At 40.8% G+C, this 21,607-nt stretch overlaps 1 protein-coding gene across 3 annotated transcripts; it reads right to left on the bottom strand.

Moving 5' to 3' along the window:
• Nucleotides 1-2,384: 2,384 nt before the first annotated feature.
• Nucleotides 2,385-20,940, bottom strand: TMEM212 (transmembrane protein 212). Of its 3 annotated transcripts, none has more exons than XR_005722617.1 (5): nucleotides 20,741-20,940; nucleotides 12,175-12,234; nucleotides 10,678-11,001; nucleotides 6,980-7,151; nucleotides 2,385-2,741 (listed from the first exon to the last, which is right to left on the bottom strand). XR_005722617.1 is itself a non-coding variant. In XM_040249011.1 (5 exons), exons 1-4 carry the CDS (start codon nucleotides 20,897-20,899, stop codon nucleotides 8,164-8,166), a joined length of 555 nt encoding a protein of 184 aa, XP_040104945.1. In that variant the 5' UTR covers nucleotides 20,900-20,940; the 3' UTR covers nucleotides 2,385-2,741; nucleotides 8,117-8,163. The 3 variants fall into 3 exon arrangements, 2 of the variants coding, with proteins under 2 accessions (XP_040104945.1, XP_040104944.1); XM_040249011.1 differs by lacking the exon at nucleotides 6,980-7,151 and adding an exon at nucleotides 8,117-8,175; XM_040249010.1 differs by lacking the exon at nucleotides 6,980-7,151.
• Between the last annotated feature and the right edge of the window lie 667 nt (nucleotides 20,941-21,607).

The raw sequence follows: 21,607 nt of genomic DNA, 5'->3' as shown, positions 1-21,607 counted from the left end.
AAACGAGTACTTTGTGCATGCAAGAGCTATAAATAACTGGACATATTTCTTTATTTCTGATTAACAGTTTATACGTGGGATTCCAGTTAACATAAAATACTTGCTGTTGGCCTACTTCTCGTATGTATCCATTTGGGATCCTCAGAATTGTGCACATTTTGCTGAGAGTCATTTGCAAAAGTTCCAGGAAGTGACTATTGGATTTACCGATCCAACAGTTAGTGCTATAGGGGCTGGAACGTCAACTGTTGATAAAATGCCAAGATTGTTGTTATTTAGTCGCTAAGTTGTGTCTGATTCTTTGTGACTCGGATTTCCCAGGCAAGATACTTAAGTAGGTTGCCATTTCCTCCTCCAGGGATCTTCTTGACCCCAGGGATCGAACATGTGTCTCCTGCTTGGCAGGCAGATTCTTTACCACTGAGCCACCTGGGAAGTTCAATCATACTTATACCAGACTTAAAAATGCCCGAGTCACCTTAAATCCTTTTAGAACAGAATAGGATATAAATCGGAGAAGGCAATGGCATCCCACTCCAGTACTCTTGCCTGGAAAATCCAATGGACAGAGGACCCTAGTAGGCTGCAGTCCATGGGGTTGCTGAGGGTCGGACACAACTGAGCAACTTCACTTTCACTTTTCACCTTCATGCATTGGAGAAGGAAATGGCAACCCACTCCAAAGTTCTTGCCTGGAGAATCCCAGGGACGGGGGAGCCTGGTGGCTGCCGTCTATGGGGTCGCACAGAGTTGGACACGACTGAAGTGACTTAGCATAGCATAGCATAGCGTAGGATATAAATAGGAAAACAAAATGTAAGTAGACAAATAAGTAGCCATGGTGCCCAATACTAGCTGAGAATGCTCAATTAATATTAAAATGAGTTCAGATAATATACCAATGAAATTGAAGTCCCTACTTGTATAATCACCAGGCCCAGGGCTAGATACCTTATTACTGCATTAAGTGACAGATAAACATGTGTTGATTTAAGAGCTACCACTGGGAAGCACCTTAAAGGCTTCCATACACCAGCAATTGTGTATCTTTGAACATGTCACTTAGCCTCTCTGAATGTTAAGTTTTCATTTGTAGAATGAAGGTATTTAGTATTGTTATATCTATGGTGTTAGGTCGAAAATTTTCTGTACTTCTCCATTCTCAAAAGAATGGACTTTTTAGAGACTTATATTCAAAGGCATGTAATAACTGTGTTGAACAATCCAATATCTCTTGACACTAATTTTGAGTGCTTACCCTGTGTAAAATAGATAGCTAGTGGGAAATTGCTGTGTAGCACAGGGAGTTCAGCTTGGTGCTCTGTGACAATCTTAGAGGGGTGTGAGGTTGGATCAAAAGGGAGGAGATACAAGTATACATATAGCTGATTCACTTTGTTGTACCTCAGAAACCAACACAATTTTCTAAAGCAATTGTCCTCCAATTAAAAAATAAATACATAAAAACTTAAAAAAAATTGAGTGGCTTTCTGCTGTGTGCTTGACTCATAGTATCACTGCAAGTCTGGGGATTAGCCTGGACCATTAGCTCCATTTGATTAGGGAGGAAACAGAGTCTATTGCCTAAAATGACAGAGGGCCAGGAGCTGAATCCAGGTATTTTTCATTCCTAGGTTGCATCCATTCTTGGCTACACTACACCAGTGCATCTCAAACTTTAGTGTGCTTCAGGATCACCTGAAGGAGGGCTTCCTAAGACAGAGTGTGGGACCCAACACCAGGGTCTCCAGGTATTACACATTCCCAGCTGATGTTGCAGATCTTGGAACCACATTTGAGAACCACTGAACTGTGCTCACAAGGGCTACAGATACAAGACCAAGACATAGAGACTGTGAAAAGCAGGTCTCCAGCCAAGACAAGAAAGACCTCTACATTTAAAGCCATTCAATAGCTGATAGGGGATGCCTTTCGGAAACGGCTGAGCTGTCAGGAGCACATGGATCTTGGATAGTCAATGAAAATTTGGTCTAAAGTTCCTCTACCAAAGTGTTAGTCGCTGAGTTGTTTCCAACTCTTTGTGACCTTATAGACTGTAGCCCATCAGGCTTTTCTGTCCATAGAATTCTCCAGCCAAGAATAGTGGAGTGGGTAGCCATTCCCTTCTCCAAGGAATCTTCCTGACCCAGCGATCAAACCCTGGTCTCTCACATTGCAGGCAGATTCTTTACTGTCTGAGCCACCAGGGAAGCCCAACTAAAGTCCTTTCTAATTAATTAAACTGTTTGTCTTAAGTGCCAAAGACCAGCTATAGAGAGGTCGGGAGGGAGGGCCAGAGGCCTCCTGCAAGAGACCTTTCTCATTATGCCCACAATTCAATTGTGCTTTGAAGATTTAGAATCACTTCCGTAATGGCAATAAAGAAAGGCTGAAAAGTGTTTCTTTAATTGGATAATATGAAATTACAGTTTAACAGAACATCACACAAAGAACAAGAGGAACTTAAAACATTTATTCACTTCTATTTCTATTTCAAATTTTAAAATTCTATGACAACAATGACATAATTTCAATTTTTGTATCACAGCATATAAATCAGAAAAAAGGTTAACCATCAAAAGGGCTAAAATGTACAGTTATTTTAATTTTTATTTTATAAGAACATAGAGGAAAAAAGTTTAAAGATCAAAATAATTTTAGAAATATTTCAAAATCATGCTCACAAATATGACAAATTTAAGAGGAACAGTGCTTCAAATTTATTGTCCATTCTTTTGACCCTAGGAAGAAAAAAATGCAATACTGTTTATTTCTACAATTTATCAAAGAAAATAGAGTGTCATTTCTGACATTTAATTTAGCCTTTTTTATGTCACAGGAACCCAGTGAAGAATGACTCAAGTAACAGCATCATGGTACCACTTAAGGATTTAAGAGGAATCACTAGAGAGAACAAAATTGGTGATATTGGTGGAGAGGCATGGCAGAGAAATATGAAAAAAGAAATATGTGTGTCATAAAATATCTGGCATACGCATGAACCAGTCTGGAAGAACCATTACTCTTGTGGGCAGGGGTTGTCTATGGAGTGGGGACTCTCTCTGTTCGTTGTCTCTTTCGGTCATTTGCTGTTTGTTTTGTCTGGTTTGGGTTTTTTTGAAAATTACGGAAGGCTAAAGGGCACGTTCTGAAATCTTGACTGAGCCAAGAATTTAAATTTGATTAGAATCGAGGGGAAGAGAGCAAACATGTGAGGACTTGCCAAATACCGTGCTCAGTGTAAGGCTCTTAACAGTAACCATATCATTTCATTTTGCAATAGGTGAGGTAGGTGTTATCTCCATTTTACCAACAAGGAAACTTAGGCTCAAAGAGGTTCAATATTGATTTGTTCAAGGCTACTCAAATAGTTGATGATAGAAGAAGCCATTACCCTTCAAACTGTTTGACTTAAACAGTATATATCAGTTCTGTGTGTAGCCTACTATTGAAACCAGCTCTTCAATAAACCACCACTCCTTGGTGGTGGTTGTTGTTCAGTGGCTCAGTCATGTCCGACTCTTTGTGACCCCATGGAGTGCAGCAGGGAATTCAAATCTACTTTTCTATGTATTCATTTCTGGAGATTCTTCTTTGATTCCATGACCATAACAAATTTCCCCATGACATGTAAATTGTCTTTACATTTAAAATTCTCCTGCTGTAGTTTTAAGTAAGATTTTAGCTATGGCTAGAGGAAAAGGAGTACGTCAAGGCTGTATATTGTCACCCTGCTTATTTAACGTCTATGCAGAGTACATCATGAGAAACGCTGGGCTGGAAGAAGCACAGGCTAGAATCAAGATTGCCAGGAGAAATATCAATAACCTCAGATATGCAGATGACACCACCCTTAGGGCAGAAGGTGAAGAGGAACTGAAAAGCCTCTTGATGACAGTGAAAGAGGAGAGTGAAAAAGTTGGCTTAAAGCTCAACATTCAGAAAACTAAGATCATGGGCACCCGGTCCCATCACTTCATGGAAAATAGATGGGAAACAGTGGAAACAGTGTCAGACTTTATTTTGGGGGGCTCCAAAATCACTGCAGATGGTGACTGCAGCCATGAAATTAAAAGACGCCTACTCCTTGGAAGGAAAGTTATGACCAACCTAGATAGCATATTCAAAAGCAGAAACATTACTTTGCCAACAAAGGTCTGTCTAGTCAAGGCTATGGTTTTTCCAGTGGTCATGTATGGATGTGAGAGTTGGACTGTGAAGAAAGCTGAGTGCCGAAGAATTGATGCGTTTAAATTGTGGTGTTGGAGAAGACTCTTGAGAGTCCCTTGGACAGCAAGGAGATCCAACCAGTCCATCCTAAAGGAGATCAGTCCTGGGTGTTCATTGGAAGGACTGATGCTGAGGCTGAAACTTCAATACTTTGGCCTCATGCAAAGAGTTGCCTCATTGGAAAAGACTCTGATGCTGGGAGGGATTGGGGGCAGGAAGAGAAGGGGTCAACAGGATGAGATGGCTGGATGGCATCACCGACTCGATGGACGTGAGTCTGGGTGAACTCCGGGAGTTGGTGATGGACAGGGAGGCCTGGTGTGCTGCGATTCATGGGGTCGCAAAGAGTCGGACACGACTGAATGACTGAACTGAACTGCACTGAGAGGATATAAAAATGACAGTTAGTATTGCAACTTGCTTCTCTCTTCCTCTTTTGATTCTCACACTCCCAGTCTCACCTTTCTTGCTCACCTTAGTCCCTGAACTTGAGGAACTCATGTGCTCAGAAAGGAGCTGAGTACATGTGATGTCACGTGAAGGAGTATGAAGGCGAAAGCAAGGGAATGATACGAACGGCTCTGAACTTGAGCATTCCTTCTAGTGCCTGCGTGGAGGATGCTTTTCAAGAAAGAGACTGGAAGTGAAGAAGTCTGAGTGAGAGAATATGGGAACCAAACCAGGGTCCCCAGGGTTGGTATAGCGAAGAGAGGACAGAGCAGAGAAGCACTTGAGAGGCACAGTACACTTGTCAGGAGAGGAAGTGTCATAATGTCTGGACTGGTTCCTCACCTCCCAAAGCCTCCATTATGTTTCACCCTCATTACTTCCTCTTTTTCTCTCCCTTCTTTCATTTGAAGAGGGGTCTCAGGCATCCAATAATAGCTGTCAAGTATTCCCGTCAATTAATAAAATTTAAAGTGTCCAACCAACCAACAATGCTGCAATTCTAAATGGCTTTGTATTCATAGATTAGCACCATTACAGTCATTCTGAAATATTCACTAGCAGAAATTGAGTTTTCTTTGTTTACAACTGAATTTACATGACTATAGGGAATGGAGGCTTCTGATTTCTACTTAAGTTTCTGCCCTGTTATGAAATAAAAATTTCTTCTTTCTTTTAAATCTATTTCTAATTTTTTAAACTATGACATTTAAAATTTGTTAAAAATATAGTGACAAGAATATTTTAGATTGAGAGTAAGGAACAAGGGGGAAAGCCTATTAGGATATTTTTTATTAAATGTTTCAATTGACTGCATGTTAAAAGGAAAATACGTTGAACTCAAAACAATATATAAGGTAAAATTCAACAGAAAGCAGTTCTCTGGTTGCTAACCCCTCCCCACCTATTGCTCCCTCTTTGACAAAATATCAAGCTTACTTTAATACATTACAATGGACACTTTAGTCTCATTTCCTCTCTTAAAGTTGCTATCACCCTTGGCATGGTCCCATTGATTAAATATAAAGAAAATATCCTGGGAAAAATACTTCCATTTCTAAAATATGAGTTAATTTTGGTCTGTGAGTAACATAAGAAAAATTGTCCATGAAAAGCATGATTATGCCAAGTCACTTGGAGTATGTAAAACTGGAGATACACCAGCTAAGAGGTGTGATCCAGTAGCAAGGAACCTGGCTTCCAGGCCCTGCAAGCCCTGGGAGAGAACCCTGATCTGACATGATACCTTGACATCCTCGTCTGTGAAATAAGTTCAATGAGGTTTGGAGTGTTGTGAGGAATACAGCAAGCAAAGCACCTGATGAACAGCAACTGGCCAATAAATAGCACCTACAGTTATTCTTCTATTCACCAGTTTTACGTAACTACTATTATTATTCCAAATAAAATTATGAGATAAAAGGAACAGTGATGCCCCGAATTGTGACTCTTTTGCCCCGCTTTTTCTAGACTCTGATTTTTCTACTGACCAATTTGAGAAGACCACACCATAGAATTTATGAGGATAAATAAAGTGCATTCTTACAGTGGCACGATCCTACTTGAGTTTTACTGGACCTACCCAAAGGGATTAGTTCCCAGAGGCACCAGAAAGACCTTGCTATATAGCCCGGCATGGAACCTCAGACCTTTAGAAGAAGAGTCATAGATGAACTTGTTTCAAAACACTTTTCTATTGCTAATGATGCAGAGTAGGTTTGCTGGAAGATTAGGAACCAGTATATTGCTGCTAATCTGCCTTTAGCTTGAAGAAAGGAAAGTTGTCCACTTATAACCTGTCCCCATGTTTTAAATTGCATTTAAAGGGTTTACCTACACCTTTTATGGCAAATATTTCTCAATTCATTGAAAAAAAAATAAAACCATTGTATCACATGATAAGGGGAAAATATTTTCTTTCCCCCTTTCATTAAAAAAAAAACAACCCCAAACATAACAATGAATAATGAAAGGAAAACAAATGAAGCCATTCCATTCCATGGAGGAGGGGCAGAGTAGCTGCAGGGGACAGCTGCAGTGTGTCTGGCATCCCAATTCTTTCCTTTCTCATCACTTTATTACTTACTGAACCAAGAATGTAGACAATTTCAGCTACGGTTGTTCTGCATTTTAATTTTTCAACTTAAATTTTATGTGGTGCTCATTTGCCCCATGCACTGAGTGCTAAGCCCATAGGATCACTTCAGTGTATTGCTGTATGGAGCCACACAAGCAGGGGACTCTCAGTCCTTTCCCAGCTCCACCCCTTCCCATGAGGCCCTACAAATTTGGAAGGACTCACTGTCTTGGTCAGCCTGGACTGCTATAACATTCAACCAGAGAATGGATGGCCTAAGCCACAGATATCTGTTATAGTTCTGGCAGCTGGACTTCCAAGATCAAGGTGTCAACAGATTCAGTGTCTGGTGGGAGCCCACTTCCTAGTTTGTAGATGGTCCCCTTCTTGCTGTATACTGTTTTGGGGAAGAGAGAAAAAGCACTGGTCTTTTCATTTTCTTTAAGGGCACTAACCCCATCACAGAGTCTCTGATGACTGTCGTGACCTCATCCAAATCTAATTACTGCCCAAAGACCCGCACCTCTTAATACCATCACAGTAGGGGTTAGGGCTTAGAATTTGGGGGTGATAACATTGGAGAAGGAAATGGCAACCCACTCCAGTATTCTTGCCTGCAGAAGTCCTTGGACAGAAGAGCTTGGCAGGCTACAGTCACAGTCACATAGAGTCAGACACAATCAAAGCAACTTAGCATGCATGCACACGGACGAATATTTAGTCTGTGGCACTCACACTATGCTTTCGTGTTTGTCAAAATCATCAACCCCTTCACACCTCTTTCAAACATTTCTTCCTCCGATTTTAGCTGGGTGCCAACTGACTGCATGCTCATACACCAGCACTGTGTGACCTTCAGTAAGATGTTATCAACTGTTTATGTCTCTCCCCTCCCCAATCCATATGTTGAAACCCTAATCCCCACACTGTGATGGCGTTTTGCAATAAGTCATTTGGGAGAAGTTTACATGAGGTCATGAGTGTGGAGCTCCCATGATGAGATTAATGTCTGTAAAAAATAGGAGACAGTAAGATTGCTCTTCTCTAGAATTGGGCCCTGGAAAGGCTATGTGAGCACTCAGTGAGCAGGCAGTCATCCACAAGCCAGGAAGAAGGCCTCACCAAAAACCAACCATGCTAGCACTTTGATCTTGACTTCCAGTCTCTGGAACTGTGAGAAATAAATATGTGTTGGTTAAGCCACCCAGTCTATGGCAATTTTTAATAGCAGCTGAGCTGACTGGGACACAAGATGACTTCAATTCTACTAAACTGAAAAGGCACAGGAAGGAAGAAATAAAGAATGTGGTGATTCCTAAGGGTGGGCTTGATTCATTTTTGAAAACATGTTTTTGAACTTACAGAAACAAATCCTTAGGAGGGAATATTTTTCATCATGATATTGACTGTTACATATGGATCTGAAAAAAAAATTGATTTTCTACAATACAACCACAATTTCCCCCAAATCCTCCTTCAAACCACCACTTTCTTCTTTTTATTTTTTATGATTTTTCATAGCTTTCGAGTTTTCTGCTGCTGGTGGTACTACTGCTAAGTCACTTCAGTCGTGTCTGATTCTGTGCGACCCCATAGACAGCAGCCCACCAGGCTCCTCCGTCCCTGGGATTCTCCAGGCAAGAACACTGGAGTGGGTTGCCATTTCCTTCTCCAATGCATGAAAGTGAAAAGTGAAGGTGAAGTCACTCAGTCGTGTCCAACCCTCAGTGATCCCATGGACCGCAGTCCACCAGGCTCCTCCGTCCATGGGACTTTCCAAGCAAGGGTACCAGAGTGGGGTGCCATTGCCTTCTCCAGAGTTTCCTGCTATGTACTATATTTACACAAGAGAATTTTAATTTTCAGGCAGACACTTGAAAGTGAAGCTTTAAAAGCATTTTCAGTGTTTTGTTTACTTGAAAAAGTGTGAATCAGCAGCATATTTTGCAATGTTTATTAGTTTTAAATAAAAATTGTAAAATATTACTTATCCAGTTCAGCATGTAGGGAATCTAACAACACAGCTACATGTGTAGAGTCACTATGTAGAATTCTGTATCCCAACAAATGATCCACCTTTCCTTCTAAAAAAGTTGTCTGTTTTCTAGAGTTTTGATGAATGATCCATTTATTCTACTGCTGAAAATTGTACCTAATGTAGCTGAGATTTCTGCATGATGACAAAGGTTTGTTCAGGCTGCAAATATTTCTTTTGGGCTTGGGGTAACAGTGGTATATCTATTAATATAGGACATCATATCCCATTATGTCAGCCACTCATCCTTGCTAATGAAATGTGATTTTCCACCCCTACAGATTAAGTGACATCAAGTCATCCAAGAACATTCACCAAAGACATGCTTATTAAATTTATCTAGAACCCTCAACCACACTAGTACTCCATTTTATGTAAATTGTATAACTAAAATTCTGTTCAGAAGTGATATTAAGTAAAGCTTGTGCTAGGAAAAGAATTTTCATCAGAATCTCTTGGGACATGTGTTAAAAATGCACATTCCTTGCCTCCAACCCCAGAATTTCTGATGTAGTGTGAAAGGACCTGGAAAGGATTCTGAAACCTAGTTTCACAAGAACACTGGGTGATTCTGATGTCATTGAACCACTTTGAGTAACATGTTGCAGTTCTACTGGGTCCTAAACTCAGCACGGAAACCACACACCTAGAAACTGTTCTGAGCAAGATGGGCAAAGGCAAAAATCTGTGAAGTCACAGAATTTTTCTCTGCTTTCAGTTAATTTTCTCTCTCCAGGCACTTTAGGTGGTCTCACTGTTGGGTTTCCGTGGGGCTGGCTTACCAAGCTCTGTATATATTTTTTTCATTCTTTTTCCCTATCCCTCACTCGAGGTTAAACCTCAGTGTTGTGGGGGTTATGCCTAAAATGATAGCCAGATGTCTGATTAGCCACCCATGTGAAGGAGTTATGACTGTCAACTCTTTAATGGGTGGTTCTCCTAGGCATATGTTCCTTTTAACAAATGACTCTGGAAAGTTAGGTCATTAGCCACAAGGGAGGGATCTCAAATACTAAACTGCTCTGGCAGTACAGTGGGGGTGGTGACTGCTATGCTTGCCTTGTTTCTCAGACAGTTGCTTGTAAAATCAACTCTTTTCCTAAGAATGTACAGGATTTCCTTTGCAGATTTATGAAGATGTTGAAGAGAACAAGACTGACCACAAAAGGCATCAAGAGTGCCAAATTCTTGCCTTCCAGCTTTACTGGTTGGTGTTGATAGGATGAAACTAGAAAAAAATTGGCTAACATAACCCAAATTTACTTGACCCTGATATAATCCTAACTTGAATCATAAGGCCAGTATAAGAGTCTGTAGTGGGAAATATCTCTTTTTAGGCTGTTCAACCCACAAAACAGGGACCCAGGATCAACCATAGGAATTTTGAACCAGAAGTCACTTGTGCTATTCTTCCAATAAACCCACTCTAACCCTCAAGGAAGCCAAAGCCTTGCATCTTAATGGTCTGGCAGAGGAGGAGAGGATGCAGGGTGGGTGATGAGGGAGCCCAGGAGAAATCTGACCTAATGAAGAGAAACAGCTCTGAGGTCTGAGTCTGGTCTTACTATCCACTAAGCTGGGCAAGTCATGTAAATCTTTAGCTTCCTTTTACTATCTGTGAAATGGACACATACTAAATATTCAGTTTATATTTCTATGATCATATCATTAATGTTACCATCAGCCTTTTTGGAAAAAGAAAGCTGAATCTGATGTTGATGTAAATCAGTCTCTTGGCTGGGGTAGAAGTAGAAAGAGGGGGGAAATTTTGGTTATAAACAAGATACACAGGTAAATAAGAGAGACAGATCAAGTATTAATATACCAGACTTTCCATGTTAGCATTTAAAATGGAACAAGAAGTGTCTGCCCTGTTCCAGAAACTTACACTGACATGTCCATTCTGGATAAGTCTTGCAGAAAGCGTGATGAACGCTGTCAGGGACACACAGAGCATGGCAGAGCTCAGGCACAGGTCGGAGGCTTGCAGTGTCAGATGGTACTCTTCATAGTGTGGTGGGTCCACACAGACTGATGGGAATTTTGCATACGGAAAAGGAAAAGCAACTGCATAACCGAGGTAATTGATCCCTGCAATCCCTGAGAGTGAGTAGAAGCAATATGGGCCAAGGAGAGCAGAAACCAAGGCTACTGTAAAATGAAGTGCGCATCCCATCGTGCTCAGAATCACAAAGGTGAAACTAGCTTCCCACTGAAAATGAAACATAAACAGATTATTACTTTGGGAGCTCGATTTTTTAGAAGCTTCTTAGCAGCATGAGGGAAAAAGAGAGGCTGCCTATTAATCTTTCCTACTGGGAAATGAAGGAGAAATGGATTACAACCACCTCTTTAGGTCCTTTTGTTTTTCTCTTGACCCTTCAATATGGGAGAATAGCATATCAACCCACTGGGGCAGAAATGAAATCAACTCCATTCAAGAAACATTTATTTATCTCCTATCACATGCTGAGAACCAATCTAAGGTGGGAAAAACAGAAATGAGTGAACAGAATCCCTGCCTTACTCTGAAAGTGAAAGTGAAGTCGCTCAGTTGTGTCCAATTCTTTGCGACCCCATGGACTGTAGCCTACCAGGCTTCTCCATCCATGGGATTCTCCAGGCAAGAATACTGGAGTGGGTTACCATTTCCTTCTCCAGAGGATCTTCCCAACCCAGGGATCACTCAGGGATCGAACCCTGGTCTCCCACATTGGAGGCAGACGCTTTAACCTCTGAGCCACTCTAGGACTTGGTTATTCAGGGTGTGGTCCATGGTCCAGGAGAACTGACACCCTCTGGGAGCTTCTTAGAAATGGAGAATCTCAGTCTCTTGCAGATCTTCTGAGTCAGAATCTGCATTTTAACCAGATCCCAGGTAACTCACACATAAAGTTTCAGAAGCCCTGCTGTGGCCATGGGAAGAAGAGCTATAATCTCCTCAAGGTAGTCTTTCTGTACTTGACTTTATACTGTTGAAATGCAAGATATAGACTTTTCATCCTTTTTATGGTAGAGGCAGTAGAGAGATCGGAAAGAGATCCCAAACAGGAATTGAGAACTTGAAAATGAATCATTAAAACAGACAAGACTACAGATCCATTTTTGCAAAATGTAATTCAGGAAGACTAACACTGGTTCTGTTCTTCCCAAACTATTAATGAAATACTTAAATACCATAATCACAGTAACTTGTAGAAAATGCTTTATCAGATAAAAATTAGTCATTTAAAACAGTGTTTTATTGAAATGCATCATAGTAAGGCATAAATTAGACAAAATTCAGTTTTAATCAGAAATCACATTCTTCGTGTTCTATCCTGAACTAGTAGAGATTTGACCTTCAAACTTAGTCTACCACTTTACTTGACATCTATATATTTACCAGGTATCTCTGCGTCCACTCTTTGTGAGCCAACAGTAGGAGGATACCAGTTGTGATGGCCTGTAAAAGGAACATGGTAAAACAACATCCATGAGAGAAGGTACCTCTGGAAAGGGTTCAATCTGCTTCACAGTTTGACAACTTTATCATGAACTGGAAGGAATTGGAGACAGCTAAATGGGTTTATGGCTTTGATCGCCTCCTCATCAGTGATGCCAATGAGGAAAAGAAGCCATCAGTGTCACAAAGACACAATTCACACAGGCTCATTTTTTAAATTTTCTGTCTTGCCATTGCCATCACAGTTATAACCTTTACTACTGTAAGATGTCACTGCAATAAAAGCTTGGCTTTATAACCCTTGCCATATGTTTTATTTTGATTAATAGTCTATTGTTCGTCTCTCTCACAAATTGCTAAAATTACAAACAGAAGGAACTGGAATGGAAATGTGTCACAAAACTTCCTCCCCACCCCACCCCACCCCTCGCCCCCCGACAAACCCTCCCAGTAGCAGCATATCTTTTACTGTTTGCTTTCTTCAGAGATCTTGCAGGCTTGCCCTGCTGGTGGGATACAAATCCATGATCTCTATTTTTCAAGTAATAAAAACTGTCATTAGAATAAATGCATGATGGGGCATTTATGGTTCTAGGGACAGTGGTGTCCAACTTTCCAAAAGAGATTTTTTTAATAGTCTCCATTGAAGAAAAAGGTCCCAAATGCAGAATGAAAATAGTTCAACAAAGGAGGGAATGGTGTCATCAGAATTGAGTAACAGATAGTGGGGAAAAATTCTGGACTCATCTTCAATTTGGCACTGGGTCTGATGGAGACCTTTGTGGCCACTGAATCCAGAAATTGCTTATTCCCAACCCATAAATAATTTGTCCCTGTGCAAGGATTGTTTTGAGGTTGAGAGAGAAAACCAGGAAGAGATGTGCCTGAAATAAGATATAGAATGAGGACAGGACTAAAAGTAGTCACAATTTAGGATTTTGACAGAGAAATAAACTTCACTGTATGCTATCAACAAATTTAAGGAGAAAAAAAAATCAGAGTTTTTACCAAAATGGTTTTGCGGGATGTTACTTTTTGTAGCTCCAGGTCTAGTATATTTGTTTTGAGAAGCAGATTTTCATCTTCCTGGCATATTCTATTTTGAATATTGGATTTAGAGAGTTTGAGAGTGAGGGGGAAAAGCACACACACATACATTCACACGAAACCTCTCATGTAGCTAAGCCTGAAATTCCAAATTTGGCATCACCATCCCATTAAACTCTCATGGATAAAAACAGAACCATCTGTAGTCAAACGAGGTTGGGCTTGATTCTGCAAGAGGAAAGTTTCCAAGTGACCCTATGGAGGTTGAGCCAGCATAAATAGTACAACAAAACAGGAGAATTATTAAGAGCAACTGTAGCACTGATGCTAAGCCTGGGGCCAGTCTCTGCTTTCAGAGGCAAAGCGCTCAACTGACACGTCACTCCTCCACGCATGAGAAACTCTAAAGCAAATGAAATAAAAAGCAAAGGAGCACCTCTCCTGATTGAAGCCCAAGTAGATAACTGACATTATCAGATGCTTACATTCTAGATTGCCTTAACTACTTTGGCACAAACCATTTCTTTCCTTTCAAAAGCTGAAAAATCCTGCAGAATTGCAGCTGCCTGTTATTTCTGTTGTAGCTGCCAGCTTGAATTTTGCTTTGTTTACACAAAACTTTGAAAAAGATCTTTCATGGGGGAGGTTGGTGTATGAATGCCATTCAGTAACTCGTTCAATCCACCCTGAGGATGGTGAGTCAGGACCCAAGCACACCCATCTCTCTTGGTGCCTGGCTGTGGGTGGGACATGGAGTCAGGGTGTTCCCCCAAGAGTCACGGGCTTTCCCCTTGCCTCCTTTCATTACAAAAAATATATATTTTTAGATAGGGAAAAGGAAAAGAATTTAAAAAGGAGAGATTTGCGAATAGGGAAGAGAAGTCAATTGGGAAAAGGAAATGGTGACGTTTTGAGAGGTGAAGAGTTGAGCAGAGAGGGGCAGTCCGGTTGTGAGGAAAGGCAGAGGGGAGGCTGTGGTTGGGGAGGGTGTGAGTGCAGAAGGTGACCCAGCCCTGCAGCCTCTGCCTTCTTGTCTGGCTGTGGACCTGTTCTCTGGGAGCAGCTTGAGGGACATTACTTGGGTCTGGCAAAAGTTGCTGCTCACATTCTGCATGCTAATTGTGAACCCTCCCACTAAATCTTAAAATGGCCCCTGTAAGGATGCAGTTCCCAGAAGCAGATGAATTGAAGGAAGCAGAGAGCTTCACAGCAGAAATAGAAACTTTTAGAGGAAACCTTATAATATGGGTTAATTTATTCACTTACAGACATCTATTTTGGGGGTACTTGTTCATGATAGGCACTATGCCGATGGAATAACGATAATAACAATGAGAATTTATTGTGCACTTACTGGATACCAGGCACTCTACCAAACACTTTATAAGTGTTAATTCATTTAATCCTCACAATGAATGACCCTAGGAGGTAAATCATTTTCTAGTTTTTAACTGAGGCACAAGGAAGCTAAATAAGAAAAGCAAGCTCACCAAGCAATAATTATACAAACCATGGCTCCAACTCTCAATGGAATTTACAGTCCGGATGTTAAAGGAAGGACATAAGAATGTCCACAAAATGTGGCAGGAAGAGTGAGTGCTTTCTGTGTGAGAAGAAGTCGGTGACAAGACACCACTTCCGGGGGACAATTGCTGATGGAGGTGATTGCTTGAAGAATGGTTGTGATTTCAGTGGGAGAGACAGAGGAAAGGGCAGCCCAGGCAGCTGGGACCTCATATACACAGGGGGGAACATGGCAGGCGTGCTTGGGGAATGAAAGGTGAGAGGAGCCTGGACCGTCAGAAGGTCGGACCCTGGCAGAGAGGAATAGGAAATCAGGCTTGAAAGCCACAACAGGCTAGGTGGAGGAGGGCCTCGAAATCCAGGCTAACAAACCTGAATTTTGGATGATGAAGTGACACTGAAGATTTTCAAAGACAGGACTAGATGGACAGAGCAGAGGTTCGGAAAGATAAGCCATCTGTTGCATGCTGGATAGGTATGGAGTAAGACCTAGAGATCTCTGTAAGACGCTGCTCTTCAAGCTTTTTCTTTAAACCTCTACCCATAGTAAGATACATATTTTGCGTCATGGCCAAGTTATAAATATTTTTACACAATAACACATAACTTTATTATATGATATAACTCTTTTCTGTTTGATTCTATTCTATATGTTTAAATACTCACTACCCCACAGCTTGATTTTATAATCCACTAACACACAGATTCTCACAGTTTAGCTATTAAAGTTTCAAGGCGTAAAACCTGAGTGGGGTGGGAAGTGCTAAGGAGGTAGGCGGGGGTGTGCAGTGAGAATGAAAAAGGAAAAGAACACAGAGATTTTGCCTCGTGGGAAAAATGCCAGTTACTTGGCAGTGGATTGGACGTGGTGGGGTGGAAGAGGGGCTGAAATGGGCTGGATTAGTGTGTTGCTGCCCTAAGCACAGTCTTAAGGACCAGTAGTATCTCATCTCTTGGGAACTTGTCAGACATGCAGAATCTCAACTGCCCTTTAGAGTCATAGAATCAGAGCTGACATTTTAAACAAAATCTCTAGTTGATTTGGCTTCCCAGATGGCTCAGTGGTAAAGAAATTGCCCACTGGTGCAGGAGACACAGGAGACACAAGTTCAATCCCTGGCTCAGGAAGATCCCCTGGAGAAGGAAATGGCAACCCATTCCAGTATTCTTGCTTTGAGAATCCCATGGATGGAGGAGCCTGGCATTGCTCTGTCCGTGGAGTTGCAGAGAGGTGGACACAACTGCGCACGCATGTGCACACTGGCCACAAGTGAGCTAGTTGGTTCATATGCACATTTCAGTTTGAGAAGCACCAGAGGAAAGTGAAAGAAAGTGAAAGTGAAGTCGCTCAGTCGTGTCCGACTCTTTGCGACCCCGTGGACTGTAGCCTACCAGGCTCCTCCATCTGTGGGATTCTCCAGGCAAGGGTACTAGAGTGGGTTGCCATTTCCTTCTCCAGGAGATCTTCCCAGGGATCGAACCCAGGTCTCCCGCATTGGAGGCAGATGCTTTACCATCTGAGCCACCAGGGAAGCTAGAGGAAAGGATTGAGTCAAAATTCACTTGAGAGTTTGAAATTGAGTTCAAAGAGTGCCAAGTCAGAAGAAGAAATAAGTGCTTTTGGTGGTAATATAATTACATTTTTGGACAAATTAAGCTTCAGAAAGCTTAGGGTATCTAAGTGGAAAACTGACCATTGGCTGGTTGGAAATCACAGGACTGCTGATGCTATGAGTCTTGAGCATTTGGTACCATCAAGCCCCTTCTCTAATGGATGAGGAAACTGGAGATTGCATGAATGAGTCTAGCCCGCTTTTCTCCAAAGTTCATGTGGGTGCAGCACTGCTGCTCACTGCTGGCCAAGTCACTGGACCCTGCAGGCTTTAGGTCTTGTTTTTAAATTCACTGCACTTCAGTCTCTTCATCAGAATTTGATCTACAGGCCAGGTTTTGCAGGATTAAAGTGGAGCTCAGTCCTTAAGGCACTATGATCTCCTTGCTGCACACTTTCTAGCAGCTGATACCTTTAAATAACCTACATCAGAAATCCTAGGAAAACTGCCTATCTCGTTGCTGTCCAAATTGAGGTGAGAGTCTGAAAATGAATATTTGTGAAGACTAGAAAGCCTTAAATGAAAGTCACCAAACAAATACAAAGTATAGATGACTTCTAAAAATTTCTCTCTTCCAATCTCAAAAGAGATTATGGAGTCATTTTTAAAAGAAAATATTATTGAAGTGTAAAAATCATCTTTCCACCACATGAAGATATATTTCACACACAAGTTGAGAAGTGATTGGCAGAGATGGCTGTAGGATGAGTCAGAGACCTTTTGAGATTGACCCTGATCAGACAAAGTTGTGGTTTACTATGAAAACTCACTAGGAAAAAAAAAAATCAGACTGTTCCAAATTTAGATATTATTGAAAGAGTGAGCTTTCTTATTGCTTTCCTTCTCATGAGGGTTTTTTTTTTCCTGCTTCAGTATAAATATCAGCTGAACTTTTATTCTTTGCAATCTAATCAGAGTTCAACTGTATAAGGAGTTTTGTCCTATCAAAATGGAGAGCATGGGATTCACCACTCATTTAACACTGGCAATATCAGGCAAATATCAGGCAAACACTGGCAAATATCAGCAATATTTACTGAATATCTAGCATGATATTTACTCACTCCTTTTTAAGTATTGGACGTATAGCAGTGAACAAAATAGAAAAAAAAAATCCTGCCTTTGTACAATGTACATTTGGGGAGAAAGGTGACAATAAATAAGTCAATTACATTGTATATTAGATGGAATTAAGGGCTATGGGTGAAAAATAGAACACTGTATGAGAGACTGAGAACACAAGTTGAGAATCCCATGGATGGAGGAGCCTGGCATTGCTCTGTCCGTGGAGTTGCAGAGAGGTGGACACAACTGAGCACGCGTGTGCACACTGGCCACAAGTGTGCTAGTTGGTTCACATGCACATTTCAGTTTGAGAAGCACTAGAGGAAAGTGAAAGAAAGTGAAAGTGAAGTCACTCAGTCGTGTCCGACTCTTTGCGACCCCGTGGACTGTAGCCTACCAGGCTCCTCCATCCGTGGGATTCTCCAGACAAGACTACTGGAGTGGGGGAGGTTTATAATTTTAAATACAGCAATGAGGGACGGCATCTGTGATAAAGTGACATTTGACCCAAGAACTGAAGGAAGTTAGGGAATAAGCTGTGTGAGAAAAGGCTTCAGACAGAGAACTGGCAGTGCAAAGGCCCTGAGGCAGACACACCTTGGAATGTGAATGAGCTGAATGGAAAGAAATGAGCTAAAAGTAGAGTGGCAGGAGGTGAGGTCCAGGAGGTAACATGATAGGGAGCTCAGCATGTCACCAGGGAACAGAGTGAGAGAGTGAGGCAGGTGCAAGGGATTCGGAACAAAGGGCTTGGACAGAGAGTGGGGCATAAATCTAAAGCATGGCATTAACTAGCATTTGTAGGGCCTAAAACTGGCAAAACTCTTTATTATGAAGTCCTTGTTCAAATTGTGTTCCTTCTCTCTGAGCCTCTTAGGTTAGACCGTTTCACATGGGCTCTCTGCCTGTGAAAGTCCATGTTCTGTAGGTAAAGGCAATGAAGAGCCAGCTGAATGAGGGCCCTGCTCTTGACTACATATCAAGAATGTCAAAGTCAGGCCTTGAACAAGGCCCACCTTCCCAAACCCTAACTCTCTGACTCTACTTCCCTATGCTGCCACTCTCAAAATCAAAAAGCCACTGACTAGTTCTGTGCTACCCGATCATCTCTCTGGGCCTGATTAGCTAAATGAAGCTTGATTAGTGAGACAGATGTTTGGTGTAGAAAGCTTATATTCAATAATTTGTGAACTAAATCAAATCACCAATATCTGTTGACTATATTATGATAGACCCAGCAGGGATAAGCAAAGATTTATAAGAAAGGGACACAGGGTTGAGCTATAACCATGGTTTTGTTAAACTTTGGGTCAACTGTAAAGTCAGAATTTTCTTTTTAAAATTGAATAGAAAATATGACAATTTGCTTCACATAGAAGCTAAAGTATTTTTTTTGTGAATCTTTTGTTCTATAAATCGAGTTATATGTATGTTTCAATATCTATCTTTTTCCCTTGAAAGATTTATTTATGTACATTTCAGGTCTTGATGTAAAATACTTTTCTTACTCTGGATCACTAACAAAGAAGTTGGTAGTCATTTGTATAACTGTCATCTCTGCATTCTAGTAGATGTTTAATAAACATTTTCTTGAATGACTGTGTGGTTTGTGGTAGGGGTTGGGGGAAAGAGGAAAAGTTCAACACTTGGGTGGTGCTTGTAAAAAAAATGTGTTAAATAAAGAAAAGTAAAATGCCATCAAGTGGTTTCCACGTTCAGTTCCTTGTTCCTCCCATCCGGTGTTCCTCCATCTGCACACCATCATTAACCCCCCTAGACTGCGTGCCTTTAATAGCAAGACTTTATTTTACTTTCCATTGTAACTCAAGCTTGTAGTAGGCTATCAATGTATATTTATTTAATAAAGAAATTAAAATGATATTTCCTAGGGATTTGCTTTTAAATGGTGTCTCCATTAAAGTTTGATTTTTAAAAAAAAATACTTAAGGGAATTCCCTTAAGGCTTCCCCTTCCAATGCAGAGGGGTGAGGGTTCAGTTCCTGGTCGGGAAACGAAGATCCCACACGCCTCACAGCCAAAAAGACCAAAAAAAAAAAAAAAAAAAAAAACCCAACCATAAAAACAAAGATAAAACAGAAGAAATATAATTCAATAAAGACTTTTCAAATGGTCCACGTGAAAAAAAAATCTTAGAAAAAGGACAAAATATTGCCCCTCTCAACGGTGGCTATATTGTAAGAGAAAACTCCATAAGATCAACAAGTTTCAAAATCGCATTATCTAGTTTCCAATAATGAGTATCAGGCATCCCGGGAAACAACGGGAGAAGGATTTGTTGAGTGCTCAGGCCTCTGTAACTCCTCTTCAATCATGCCACCATGGTGGCCACCTCTTCCAAGGCTAAATGTGTTTGTTTCTTTGACCCAGGAAGCTGAGGCACCATATCATCGTTCATCTGTGAGACCATTTAACAGGCAGACACTGAGCAGTTCCTTAGTATCCACAGGTATTTGGCATTCGCAGATTTGGCAACATATGAAGCTAGTGAAGCCCATCACCCAACTTCTTCAGTTATTTTCAGTGCAAACAGTTTTGTTCAAAGAAAGGAATGGGAGAACTAAGATTTGGGGCTTGCAAACTTCTTGGTCACATAAACACACCTTAGTGTTTCTAATAAAAGTATTTGCCTGAAAATTATTTTACTTTGTTCTTCATTTAAAAATTATTTTTCATGGCTTGTATTTTTTTCTAAACTCAATTTTGAAAGATAGATTCCAATTTCCTAGAATGTCAAGGTGAGAACAGTAAAATAAAGTAACTTTTGAGAGAATAGCATTTCATTATAGTATATCTGATACATTGTGTGTGTGTGCATGCTGTCACTTCAGCCATGTCTGACTCTTTGCAGCCGAACAGACTGAAGCCCACCAGGCTCTTCTGTCCATGGGATTCTCCAAGCAAGAATACTGGAGTGGGCTGCCATGCCCTCCTTCAGGGAATCTTCCCCACCCAGGGATTGAACCAATGTCTCTTATGGCTCCTGCACTGGCAGGCAGGTTTGCCACCTGATATACTGTCTACATAATTAAATGACATTAAGAAAAACTTATATTTTAAAAGATAACTAATAGAAATCAATGTTCTAAGGTACAATCTGATTTTCTGTAGAATTTTTATGTCTTCATGTTGTTGAAAAACTTTAAAAGATGTATCATTCTCATCCCTCTTTCCCCTCCCTCTTTCCTTTATTCTCTCAACATGCGTAATAAAAACATTAATATTCAATATTTTCCTACCAAAACTCCATTCCAGATGGGACAAGCAATCCAGACACTCCATCCCGTGAACCAAAACTTGCAGGAAAAGACTGGGAAGAAAGCAATAACTCCAGAGAATACACTGAGAGCCCCCAGAGTAATGAGAATCCAGCCAGCAAACTGGTATAAATGCTGCATTTTCCTCTGTGACTTGGGTCCTGGGTCTCAAAGCCGTCTTGTTACCAAAACATGAGAGTATGTCAGGCCTCGATAAACAGAAGTTTCCTAGAGACAGTAGCCATGACGCATGTGGACTGTTGATCCACTTGGAAACAAGATTATGTTTGTTTTTAGTGAAATAATAACAAAATGGAGTGAAATAATCCTCGACATAAATTTGACACAATAAATTCTAATACTTCAGACACAGACAGAGAGATCATTCCTTGTTTTGGGCCACCGCCTTCATTCCCTTCATTCTGCCCTGTCGTGGGGAGTGACCACTTCCTGGCTTAATCAGATTCAAAGGCTTGCTGACTGAGCTAATTGTTTCTCAACCCAACCTGCCTGGTGGTTGCAGCAGAAAGCCAACATCCTTTGTGCACAATAGATCCACTTTCCCAGCACAATTTCCCACAAAACAAAGTAAAAATAAGCACTCTGATCACTTTTCATTGCATTTAATTTAAATGATTTAAAGCAAAAGCAAGACCTCTCCACCCCTTCAAAGTTCAGTTCTACTATATTATTTTTGAATTTTTGATATGAATTTATCCTCCAACAGGCACAAGCTTTATTAGGGACTTCTACATTGTTTTCACTAAGCCAGCTTCACCTCAGTTAATTTATTGTTAATTCAATTATCAAGTAAAGGGCAAAGATGGAAATGTATGCAGTTATAAAATA

Source organism: Oryx dammah, unplaced genomic scaffold, assembly GCF_014754425.2.
Source record: "Oryx dammah isolate SB20612 unplaced genomic scaffold, SCBI_Odam_1.1 HiC_scaffold_2, whole genome shotgun sequence".
Lineage (NCBI taxonomy): Eukaryota > Metazoa > Chordata > Mammalia > Artiodactyla > Bovidae > Oryx > Oryx dammah.
Note: the sequence above shows the minus strand (reverse complement) of the source record. Positions and strands in the feature narration are given on the sequence as shown.

What these genes read in the sequence shown, in the direction of transcription:
- TMEM212 (XM_040249010.1), bottom strand. Translation starts at nt 20,899, where the DNA reads ATGCAGCATTTATACCAGTTTGCTGGCTGGATTCTCATTACTCTGGGG. An exon ending in AGTGGACGCAGAGATACCTG is followed by an intron (nt 11,002 to 12,174) that starts GTAAATATATAG and finishes TTTCATTTTCAG; the next exon opens with TGGGAAGCTAGTTTCACCTT. An exon ending in TCCAGAATGGACATGTCAGT is followed by an intron (nt 2,742 to 10,677) that starts GTAAGTTTCTGG and finishes TTTTCTTCCTAG; the next exon opens with GGTCAAAAGAATGGACAATA.